At 38.6% G+C, this 12,746-nt stretch overlaps 1 protein-coding gene across 1 annotated transcript in view; it reads right to left on the bottom strand.

Moving 5' to 3' along the window:
• The window catches only part of Klp3A (kinesin-like protein 3A), a 343,005-nt gene that overhangs the window by 103,176 nt on the left and 227,083 nt on the right, over window positions 1-12,746 (bottom strand). The window contains exon 14 of the mRNA XM_067139235.2: window positions 2,735-2,956. Coding sequence (XP_066995336.2) covers window positions 2,735-2,956 — 222 coding nt within the window. The remainder of the gene's footprint in view (window positions 1-2,734; window positions 2,957-12,746) is intronic.

The following is a 12,746-nucleotide window of genomic DNA, read 5'->3' as shown; positions in this document are numbered from 1 at the left end:
GAAGGCCAGTACGCTGATCGTTCAGCCAACGAGTCGGACAATGAACAGAACACTATACCAGATGGGAATATACCTGGAACATCTCATCTGCAATTATATGAATGGAGAGAGTTTCTTGTAGCAAACTGTGACTGGTGACAAAAACCTGGTGCCACCATTTCAAACTGGCAACAGAAAGGATGAGTCAGAAATGGAAATATCCCTTGTCGCCATGGCCAAAGAAGGCAAGGTCATCTGCTTCAGATGGCAAGGTCACATTGACACTGTTCTTCGATATCTGTTGTAGTGGCTCATATACGCGCAATGTTACTGGCACCTGACGAAAACTTCCACAGGCCAACAAAACCAGACAGGAACTATCGTGACCTATGCTTATCCACAAAGATGATACATTCCCACATGCTGCAGTTTTAGATGGGGTCTTAGGGATCACCTGCTTTAAAGCATACACCTTGATCTCTTAGATTATCATGTCTTGTGTCTGTTCAAGCACCCCACAACCCAACAAGCAGTTTATGATGCTGAGAAATAATGGTTCAACCAGTACCCTTCTTTATGGAGGGTATAGAGAAACTTGTTCTTCAATGAGACGTGTATCTGAACACTGAAAGGGATAATATGTAGACTTTCTTGAACTGTCATCAGAATGGTGTCATGATATAGTACATGTTGTCCAATGAAGTGTTAGGTTCCTAGACACCAATCTATGTTTCAAATGAACAAATCCTAATGTAAGAATGTTTTATTGTCCTTCAAGCTAGTAACATTTTAAAGAGTCAAAAGCGAGTCAAAAGCATGCTAGAATTTTTCCCTGAATGTGCCAGTATATTTGCTGACACAGGTCTCTCGCATTTGAATACTCTCAAATGAAAACCAACTAGCCAGAATTTTAGCCTGCAGCCTTAACTAAGGGGGGCAAGCACTAATAAAGTATGCTATGCAGTTGGTCAACACAAAAGGAAAAGAGGAGAACCAGAAAAACATGCAGAAGATTCTATGATGATTCTACCAGGTGAGAAAATGTGACAGCATAAATGGAGAGGGCTGTCCACACAAAAACAAGGAAGTAAATATATGACAGCTTGTCCAAAAAAAGGTTTTCCTAGTTTGTGATATGTAGGAAACTTTACTGATGAGAGACAAAACGATGTGGGCAGAAAGGAGCATCAGCTGTCTACTTTTCTACATAGTCCCCAATGACACTAATACACAAGCTTCAAGGACTTCTGTTGATAAAAGTCTGTATTCTGGGTACAGATGAATGTCCCAAACGCTGATTCAGTGCAGTCACTGGTGGTGATTTGGTGCCCTTCTAGAGTTTTCAATGAGAAAAATAAGTGGAAGTAGCTGGACATCAAGTTAGGAGTGTAGGAGTTGTGGTCCAGGTGCCACAAACTAAAAGGGGCAATATGGTTGACCGTTGCTGTGACGAGGGGTGTGCAGAGGGATGACCCCTGCTGTAAGAAGGCCAGATCTCCTCCATCGAAGGGCATTTTTTACTCGTGTCAATGTCTAGCAGTAGTGTTTGGCAATGATGGATCACGTCTCACCTCATGCCCATATTCCTCTCGTGAAAGAATCCAACAGAAGAATCCCTTTGGCATTCCAAAACATAATCAAAAGCACCTTGCCTGCAGAGAGGGGTGGGGTTGTAATAAACTTCCTTTGTTCAGGAGTTACTGTATGCTTCCATGCTACAGAGGCAGCCTTGGACTTGAGTTTGAAATGGTAGACCCAGCTCTCGTCCCCAGTCGGAATTTGGAAAAGAAATGCCCCCTTCTCTCTGTCTCTAGCGCAACAGATGCTGCAGGCTTACTCTCATTCTTAGCAACTTGCAGCTTGGAGTGACCTGGCAAGGTACCAACAGTGATGTCACTTTACAGTACTGCAGGATGTCGTGGAGATTTCGCAAGCAGGTGCATGGCTAATACCGACATCAGTGGTGATGTGATCCGTCGTATATGCCTGTCTTGTTGAATCAGCTCATCAGCTCACCTGCCGTTGATGTTGTTCGGTACCTGGAGCTTACATCATCTAACACACTCATATACTCCTCTTGGAACTGTTGGCACCATCACCACACCCAGCTATCGTCCCCAGTCAGAATTTGGAAAAGAAACGTAGTGCTCTCATTCTTAGCAAACACCACCTCACACTTCCTCATTTGTCTATGATTGCAATACACATCTGTTCTCTATGCCTACCAGGCATACATTATTCTGTTTGCCTTTTTTTTTTTTTTTTTAAGTCATCACTGTGCCTGCACTAAGAAGGTCATACATCCCACAACAAATGAAGGAGGATGTCTGTGTAAACACAACTCACTGACAACCCACCAGTTCAACATGTTCTCCAGAAATAAAATGAGAAGCTTATCTTCTCACTATTCTATGTACATAAATAAATTACTAACGAAGGAAAACTTTAGTGATATTGAATTTAGGGCTATCAGAATGAGGTATACACATTTTGTATGTCATAAAACGATACAACAGTGAAAGGCAACAGAAAAGACTGTATAGTCCTGCTGAGTGATTTCAATATTACTAAAGTAAATGGTGCAGAAATATATGAGAAGGAAATGGGTAAGTTTGGAGATCTGGAAGGGTGAGGTATGATGAATTTTGCTACTGGCATTAGATCAGGCATTGTAATAATTTTTTTTTTTCTTCCTCCAAACACAAGGACACAAGGAAACGTCTGAGATCTTATGGAGAGCAGGTAAGATACTCACCTTCAGCCTTTTGGCAACAGCATTAGCTTCTTCCACTTTTCTTCTCCAAACATTCTCCTGTTTATTATGCAACTGCTCCATTCTCAGTATACGAGTTTGAAACTTACGTCCCTCATTCTCCAGTTTTATTACCTCCCTCTGTCTCTGGGCCTTGTATGTACGGAACTCACTGCTGGTTTGCTTCAACTGTTTAATCAGACGGACCTTGTCTTGTTTCATGTGCTGAAAAAAGAAAAGAAAGGTAAGGAAACTAAAATCAGAAGTAACGTACTGAGGAAAATACTGTAATAATCTATTCTGAATATAATATACACCTGTATATGCAAATGTCCCAAATTACAAATCAAATATTAAACTGACACTCCACCATAATGATTGCAGAGCACTTAGCCTTATATATTAATACAAAATGTACAAATACTGCTAAATATGAGATAAAAAATTATAAGCTACTATGTTAAACATTTTTCAGTACTATACTATCTCAACATTTCACCTGACCTTAATTTAATTTTCAATTTATGTTAACGGTATCTGTTACTGAATAATACAACAGAGAAAATCCAATGCATGTAGCTTCTAGATATAAAATAAATTTTACTCTTTCCATTTACACTATGCTATCAACTGTACTTTCAAAAATATATTGAAAACCGTGGAAGTAGTGAGTGGTATGTAGAACCATTAAATGTATTATTATTATTATTATTATTATTATTATTATTATTATTAATATAAAAAGATATTTTACAAGGGCCCCTCAATGTATTGTCACCATTTCAATGGTTTATCTATTGGTTTTCTGATTACAAATTCTCAAGCAGTATGATTAACCTAGTAATGTACCAACCAACGAGTTGCAAGTGGAATAGCTGATCTACACCTGATCTCTAAATTGTAGTTTCCAAGATTTTTATTTCTGTCCTAGATGTTAACATTGTTATACTGTATAGTCTAGGACAACATGTATCTTACCCCTATTCATTCATGTTAGTGCAAGTATTTATTTGTCTCACTAGTCTGAACAATGTTATCCACAGCTTACATTACACATCATTACAAATTAACTGAATGAATGAATGAATGAACTGGATTCATTCATGCATGCATGAAAACATATCTCTCCCACTCACAGATAACCAAAAAATGGGGAGAGAGCATTCATTAATGGACGAGTAAATGAATGATTGAATGTACTGAATGCTCGCCACCTACATCTACGGCATTCCAGCAGATAAGGTGAGAGCATTCCATGAATGCATGACTGAATGAATAATTAATGCTTAAAAACCAACCAACCAACCAACCAACCAACCAACCAACCAACCAACCAACCAACCAACCAACCAACCAGCCAGCCAGCCAGCCAGCCAGCCAGCCAGCCAAACCAACCAACCAACCAACCAACCAACCAACCAACCAACCAACCAACCAACCAACCAACCAACCAACCAACCAACCAACCAACCAACCAACCAACCAACCAACCAACCAACCAACCAAGATCTGCATTAAAAGCAGTCGCCCATGTGGCAGATTCCCCATCTGTCGTTTACCTAGACCTTTCTTAAATACATGCAAAGAATTCGGAAATATATTGAGCATCTCCCTTGGTAAATGATAACAATCCCTAACTCTTCTTCCTATAAATAAATATTTGCCTCCAATTTATCCTCTAGAAATTCAAATATTATCTCCTTATTGTGATCTTTCTTCCTCTTAAAAACATCACTCAAACTTATTCATCTACTAATGTTGTTCCACGCCCCCACTGACAAGCAGCTCGTCCCCTTTCTCCCAGGTCTTTCCACCCCAAACTTTGCAACATTTTTGTAACGCTACTCTTTTGTTGGAAATCACCCAGAACAAATCGAGCTGCTTTTCTTTGGATTTTTCTAGTTTTTGAATTAGGTAATCACAGTGAGGGCCCCATACACAGGAACCATACTCTAAGTTGGGGTCTTACCAGAGATTTATATGCCCTCTCCTTTACATCCTTACTACAACCCCTAAATTCTCTCATAACCATGTGCAGAGATCTGTACCCTTTATTTACAATACCGTTTCTGTGATTACTCCAATGAAGATCCTTCCTTATATTAACACCCAGGTAGTTACAGTGATCCCCATAAGGGACTTTCACCCCATCAATGCAGTGATTAAAACTGAGAGGACTTCTCCTGTTAGTGAAACTCACCAACTGACTTTTAACCCAATTTATCATCTTACCATTGCCTGCTATCCATCTAATAAAATTGTCGAGGTCTTTTTACAGTTGCTCACCATCTCGTAACTTATTTATTGCTCTATACAGTATAACATCATCCGCAAAAAGTGTCACCTCTGATTCCAGTTCTTTACTCGTGTCATTTATATACAGCAAAAAGCAAAGTCACCTCTGTACAGGCCATGAAGTCCCTTGGAGGAGTGGAAGGTAAAGGCTTCAACCATTGTTAACCTCGGCACGTGATAGGGTAGAGTGGTTAGCTCTATGCCCAGCTGCCTTTGCCCCCAGGAATTAACCTGGTACTCATTTTTGGTGTAGGCTGAGTGAAGCTCAGGGCCATATGCACTTCCAGAAGTGGAAATCTCGTTTCTTAAATTTTACGACTTCCTGATGGGAATTCGAACCCACGTCCTTCCGGGCGAACCGAGCACACCTTTACTGCCTCGGCCAGGCAGCCCCTCATTTATATACAGTATATAAGAAAATATAAAGGTCCAATAATACTGTGTAGAGGAATTCCCCAATTAATATTTACAGGATCAGATAATGCTTCACCTTCTCTGAGTTCTATTATCTAGAAATATAACTACCCATTCAGTCACACTTTTGTATAGTCCAACTGCATTCATTTTTGCCATTAGTCTCCCATGATCTACCCTGTCGAATGCCTCAGATAGGTCAATCGCAACACAGTCCACTTTACCTCAAGAATCTAGGACATCTGCTATATCTTGCTGGAATCCTACAAGTTGAACTTCAGTGGAATAACCTTTCCTAAACCCAAACTGCCTTTTATTGAACTAGTTATTAATTTTGCAAACATGTCTAATATTATCAGAAAGAATGCTTTCCCAAAGCTTACATGTAACACGTGTCAAACTGACTAGACTGTAATTTTCCTTTCCTATTCTCCTAAGAGCCTAGCCTTACAAATGCCTATAATCACCCACTTCTCACTTTCACTGACAATGGCACGAGGCATACTGCAAAACATAGATCAACACAATCTAAGAAGAAATTATAAAACCACAACTAAGCAACAGCAGCAACAGCGACTCACTGACAGACTATTGAAAGTTCACTGTTGTTTCCATTTGTTGGGTAGGCAAGAAGGAACATTATGAATAGGGCTGTGCAATAGCAAGTCAAAGAAGCGGGAAATTTTAACTATTTTAGGACCGTGGACAAATGATTGATTTTTGCTTAATTTGACCTTTCAAAAATTAGTTGTTCCAACCCAGCTGGGTCAACCAGAACTAGTTTTAGAACAAACCTGACTTCTAATGCTGAAATCATTCAGGTAGAGCTGCATTTTTACCAAAAATGAAAATTGTACCCCAATTGGTTGGCAAGTTATTTACTTTCTATATTAAGAAATTTGTTAATTTTATGCTCACACTAAAACAAAATAATCAATAACTTTTTATCTTTAAGACTTAGGGAGTTCTGGTTTTCACCAATACAATTCAGTTTTAACACAAATAATTTCATGATTTGGTATTATTGTAGAAAAATATAAGGGCAGATGACCATCTACATTTATAAGGTGTCCTTATACTTCTCTAAGCAACTATTAAGAGCATTTCATTAATTGTTTGGGAAAAATTTATCGTATTACAAATTAGGTCATTTTCTGATGAAAGTGCAAGAATAAATCAGAGTGGACTATCAGCAATATCGGAAAGACATTGGAGTGTAAAGGGTAAGTCAAAATTCGAACATAACTTTCTTACTAATACTGTTTATACACAAAAAATCCCTGCCTCAAATAATCTCTGCACCCTAATTTAAAGAAGGAAAATTTCCTCCTTTTTTGTTGTAAATACAAAAAAGAAGGCTATTTCAATGTGAAATCATACTCGTATGTCTACCAGTATTAGCTTCATCTTTCAAATGGAAGATGCAACAGATACATTTTTTAAATTTTATTTTAATTTTGTGTGGCTATTTCTAGCCGAGTGCAGCCCTTGTACGGCAGACCCTCCGATGAGGGTGGGCGGCATCTGCCATGTGTAGGTCACTGCATGTTAATGTGGTGGAGGATAGAGTTATGTGTGGTGTGTGAGTTGCAGGGATGTTGGGGACAGCACAAACACCCAGCCCCGGGCCATTGGAATTAACCAATGAAGGTTAAAATCCCCGACCCGGCCAGGAATTGAACCCGGGACCCTCTGAACCAAAGGCCAGTATGCTGACCATTCAGCCAATGAGTCGGACAACAGATAAATTTGTAACATGCACATGTAGAGAATAAGAACCAAGGAAAAGGAAAGAGATCATATGCATTTCATGATTTATTGGACATCAGGTTACAAACAACCATAAAAGGAAGATCTGTGTACTGAATCACATTTGTTTCACCCAGGATAACACTGTAAGAGACATTATGATACACATCACCAGGTACATTTTAATAAATAACCTATACAATCAGGCAACAAGGTGCATAAAAATCCAAGAATTAAAATCTTTATTTCAAAGTCAATGAAAGTTTAAAAAACTTATGATGATAATTATAAAACAGCTGAACATGGGTGAATCAAGTTATATAAAGAGAGACAGGAACATGAAAAGTAGCCCCAATAGGATGAACACAATGACAGGCATGCGCAGGAAGAGAGAACATACAGAAAACACAAAAGAACAAAGATCATCATCATCATCATCATCATCATCATCATCATCATCATCATCATCATCTTCATCTTCTTCTATGTGCTATACCCAGTCCCCTGGACAATGGGGATCTTCACAGCTATTGCTTTTCAGTCCTCTGCAACATGGTGCAGTTGTGCATTGCTGTGTATACTAGTCCAGTCTTAAATATTGCTAAGGCAAGATGTTTGTCTTCTTTCTCTTCCCATTTGCCTTTCAAAGTAAGTTGTAGAACCTTTCTTTTTTCACCACATAGTACATGCCCCAAGTGGGCTATCTTGATAGTCAACAGTAAGTAGTTCTCTTTTACTGTGTGCACATTGGAACATCTATTTGTTGTTTACATGCTGAACCCAGGAGACTTGAAACTGTCTACATTTCAATGGCTTCCAACTTTTTAAGTGTGTGATGTTTAAAGTCCATGTTCCAACACCACAGAGCAGGGTGGGCCACATATACAGTACCAGTCTTAAGTATTTTGACAAATGAATAAATTGTTCTGGTCTCATTTATTAACATAACGTTAGCACTTGTACAACACAAATAATTTGACCATTTCTACACCTAACCAAACCATCACATTCAGGCAAATGTAAATGTACAACATAAATAATTACATTATAATAATACATGGAGACAAAAAAAAATTCTGACATATAATTATGCAGAAAAACCATTCCAGAAGTTTATATGTACTACTATCATCTAGTAAGTCAGGTAGACATTTGCTTGTACAACTGCTGCACATGGAGTTGGCATTAAGTCCACCAATTTCTCAAGGTATGAGACAGGAATTTTGGACCATTCTTCATTCAAAGCTTCAAAATATGCCTCCTTGTTTGTGTATGTTTTGCGTTTAACGCGCCTTTTGAGTTCCTCCCATAGATGTTCAAATTCAGATTAAGTCAGGGCTTTGACTTCGCCAATCAATAACCCTGACTCTTTTCTTGTTGAGATAGGCTTTGACAAACTTGGAGGTATGTTTAGGATCATTGTCGTGCTGATACAACCACCCACGAGGCATGTTTTGTTTAGTATACGGTACCATATAGCATTCAATGATCCTGCCATATACAAATTGATTCAGGATACCTTCAATTTTTACCAGTGGACCAACTCCAGTTCTAGAAAAGCAGCCCCAAGCTATGATGACCGCCATGTTTTACTGTGGGTTTTTGGTACCGTACATCATTGCATGTGTTAACTGGACGTCTGGCAAAGAAATTTCCATCCGAGTTGAACATGCTGAATTTACTCCCATCGCTCCATGGTACTTTACTTTATTCTTTGTTCGTCCAGGCACCATATTTCTTAGCAAAGTCAAGTCGGACCTTCCTGTTCTTTGTTGAAATCAAGGGCTTCTTGCTTGGTCGTCGGCCCATTAAACCTTGATGTTTGAGGTAACACTTGATAACAGTCAAGCCAAGTTTGATCTTATAATTGCCTTCTAAATTATTCAGTACATCTACTGCCGACATACGAGGATCAGCAACACATTGCCTTTGAATTAATCTTTCAACAGCAGAGATAACAATTTTAGGGTGACCAGATCTAGGCTTATTTAAAAGTGTTCTGCGGTTGTTGTCAACTCTGTTCCAAACCAATTTGTCTAGAGAGGACAGTCTTTTGCAACTTGTGCTTGGGTCTTGCCTCTCTTCAAAGCTGCAATGACTGCTTGCCTAAGATCTAATGAATACTTTTTCCTTTTCCCCATTGTAATATCTGTTTGGGTGAAAGAACTGGAAATCAGATGTAAGTAAATCATTGTTATAAGTAAAATCTCATGTGAAAATACTTACGGTCTCCTCGTAAACAGTGGGTCCTAATTTACTGTTAGGTTCGAAACATAACACAGAACTCTCTACTCAGACACTATCAGGTAAAGCAGTGAACCAGTCTCCTGTTTATTTTGCACCATGGGTATCATTTAAGCTATGGTCAAAAATATGAATGTCAAAATACTTATAGCTGGTACTGTAGCATTTTATCATGTGCAATCACGAGTTTTAAAATTAGAGCATAACTGAGATTTCATCCTGTTAATTGTAATTATAGCTATTTCCACAATTTTTTTTTTTTTTTTTTTTGCAAGTTGCTTTACGTCGCACCGACACAGACAGGTCTTATAGCGACGATGGGATAGGAAAGGTTTAGGAGTGGGAAGGAAGTGATCGTGGCCTTAATTAAGGTATAGCCCCAGTATATGTCTGGTGTGAAAATTGGATACCACGGAAGACCCTCTTCAAGTCTGCCGACAGTGGGGTTCGAACCCACTATCTCCCGAATGATGCAAGCTCACAGCCACTATCTTTATTTCTATACCAGGATCTAGACTGTTGGTATTCCAGCAGCCAAGGTACTTAAACTTGCTCATTTGTTGGATTGAATGCTGTTTAAGTTTTAAAGTACCAGTGTTGTTCTTGCTGAAAATCATTAGTTTACTTTAGTCAAAGCAAAGTCATCTCCATACAAGCCAGAAAGGCCCTTGGAGGAGTGGAAGGTGAAGGCTTCCACTATCTGTAATTTTGGCTAAGTGGGATAGAGGGGATAGCTCTATGTCCAATTGCTTTTGCTCTCTGCAATTAATATGGTACTCATTTTTGCTGTAGGCTGAGTGAACCTCATGACCATATGCCACTCCAGAAATTAGAAACCTTGCTTCATAAATATTTTGACTTACTGAGAGGGAATCGAACCCACGTCCTTCCAAGTGAACTGAGCGCGCCCTCACCGCCTCAGCTAGGCAGCCCCTTTTTATTTCGTCAGCATTTATATTTTAAGAGCATTTCCTAACAGGTGTCAATGATGTGCCACCTGCTGTTGATGGAAGACCTGAGTATTGAAGGACCTACAATCTTTAAATCAGAAGTATCATGCAATGAAGACTTCTAAAATATAGGAAAGCTGCACCAGTTACTTCTTTTACAATTTTATGCACATTACAGGTATCATATTTCTGAGCATGGTTTCTTGGTATTAAAAACAAATTAGTTGTTTTCAGCTATCTGTATGCTTTAATTTGATGCATTTAAAGATATTAAATTCTGCTGTTGAATTTTTAAGGCAAGGAAATGAAAGCTGTTGTTAGTCAATTTTCAGGAAATTCTCCAGTGTCAAATATATCACTGGTAAGTTATACTATATTATCTACACTATCTTCATCAGTGAGTTTCAGGATATCAGCTGGAATTCCATCTCTTCAACGAGGGCCAAGATTTAGTATGTCATCCAATTTTGTTCCTTAACCTTACTGTTTTGTTGAAGTTGTTTCTTCCAAACAGTGCCAATAGTAGCCTTTATTTGCTTTCAGTTTTCTTCAACATGTAGCTGACTGTTGTAAACCATTTTCTGAAGTTCTGAATTCAATTCTAGGACAATTTTATCTTTAATTTCTTTGTCAGCTAGTTTCTGGACATCAGTTCGAGAAGAGACCTTATTTTTCTGTACAACCTTCAGTCTCAATCAGCATTAGCCACCAACGGATTGTGGTGTGATCCAATATCAGTGCCAAAATAACTTTTTGCTCTCTTTATGAAATTTCTGAATCTCTTATTGTCATATGTACGCCATCCTACTCATAACCTAACTCTTGTGAAACCTTAAATTATTGTTAATATATTTTAATTATCTTTTATTAAATGCTAAATACGACTATACCCTGTAAATATGTATTGTACATTTGTGTAACCTCAAATATGCATAGTGAATGTATCTGACTTCAAAATCTGTGTTATAGGAAACTGTAGAAAACTCTGTAATATTCGTATAATGGATATAATCCGGTATCATTCTGATACACATGGAGGTTTCTGGAAACTTACTGTAACAATTTATTATCCAGATACATGTAGAAACATTAGGAATGTTATAGACTTCTCCATATGTGTTTATAAACAGTAATAAAACATTAGAGTTTGATCTCCAATTGAGAGGGCGGTCGATCGATTGTCTGAATATGTTCGGATGTGTTCCATTTAGAGTGTTGCAAGAACATTTCCAGAAGTCGATATTTCTAGACTGTTTGTCGAACAGTATAAATATCAAGCCGACAGGCCGAGAAGTCAGTCAGTCAAGCAGTCAGTGTTGGGCTCTGTGGCAGAGCCAGTGTTAGTGTTGGACTTACGGTCAGTGTTGGACTACGCGGTGAAGTCGGACATAGAGTGAGTCAGTCAGTCAAACAGTGAGAGACAGTGCAGTAAGAAAATGTAGAGTGTGGGTTAGAGTAAGCATTACAGTGAGCTGAGGAGTTGGTTGATATCTGTACTTTTCAAAATCGACTCGAGTGAGAAGGTAGTCAGTCATGCCTTGTGATGGCAAAGTGAATAATCAGTGTGTGGACTGTTGATATCTGTACTTGACAGAATCAACAGTAAATTGCATCAGCGGCAATAAAGGGGTTTAATGCAAGGAAGTGAACGTATCTCATGTGATATTTATTTACACCAAAACAAAATCGCATTGAGAATGATATTATTCACATATTGTCGTAGTCAAGTAGACCAGCTCTCTTCTCATCTTTCACAGCTCCTCCACATCCACCTCTCCTCAGTCATCAAATGACCTTGTTTCTACTTCCCAGCTTCATCACTCGTTGAGGGGCCATCTTAACAGATCTTCAGTTTTGATACGGAAAGCACAGCATAAGAAGGAAATCAAATAAAAACCGGAAAAGGCAAGAGACATGAGAACGAAATGAAAACAGGTGGTCAAAGACCAGATACACATGAGGGAAACACAAAAGGAGATGATGATGATGACGCTTGTTAAAACGGGGCTAACATCTAGGTCATGCCCCTAATGGTACAAAATGAGACAAAATGTAATGACAATTTAAAAGTACAAAATCGTCCACTGACCATAAATCAAAACATGATGAAAAGAGGAATGAATGGATGAATACGAATTTAAAACAATCAGTGGATCCGACCCGCAATGCCCTACATTCCCAGAAAATATTGTACTATTGACCATGAGACTACTTCTAAAGCACAATCCTGAATCGATGATGCCTGTTGTCTAAAAGGGTCCAAAATCCAGGTCATTGGCCCCTCATACTGGTATTTATTGCTAGTAAAGTAGAACCATTGTATTTGTCATGTTGCAGTACTAATCAAAAGTAGTGTAGACTCG

Source organism: Anabrus simplex, chromosome 2 (assembly GCF_040414725.1).
Source record: "Anabrus simplex isolate iqAnaSimp1 chromosome 2, ASM4041472v1, whole genome shotgun sequence".
NCBI lineage: Eukaryota > Metazoa > Arthropoda > Insecta > Orthoptera > Tettigoniidae > Anabrus > Anabrus simplex.
Note: the sequence above shows the minus strand (reverse complement) of the source record. Positions and strands in the feature narration are given on the sequence as shown.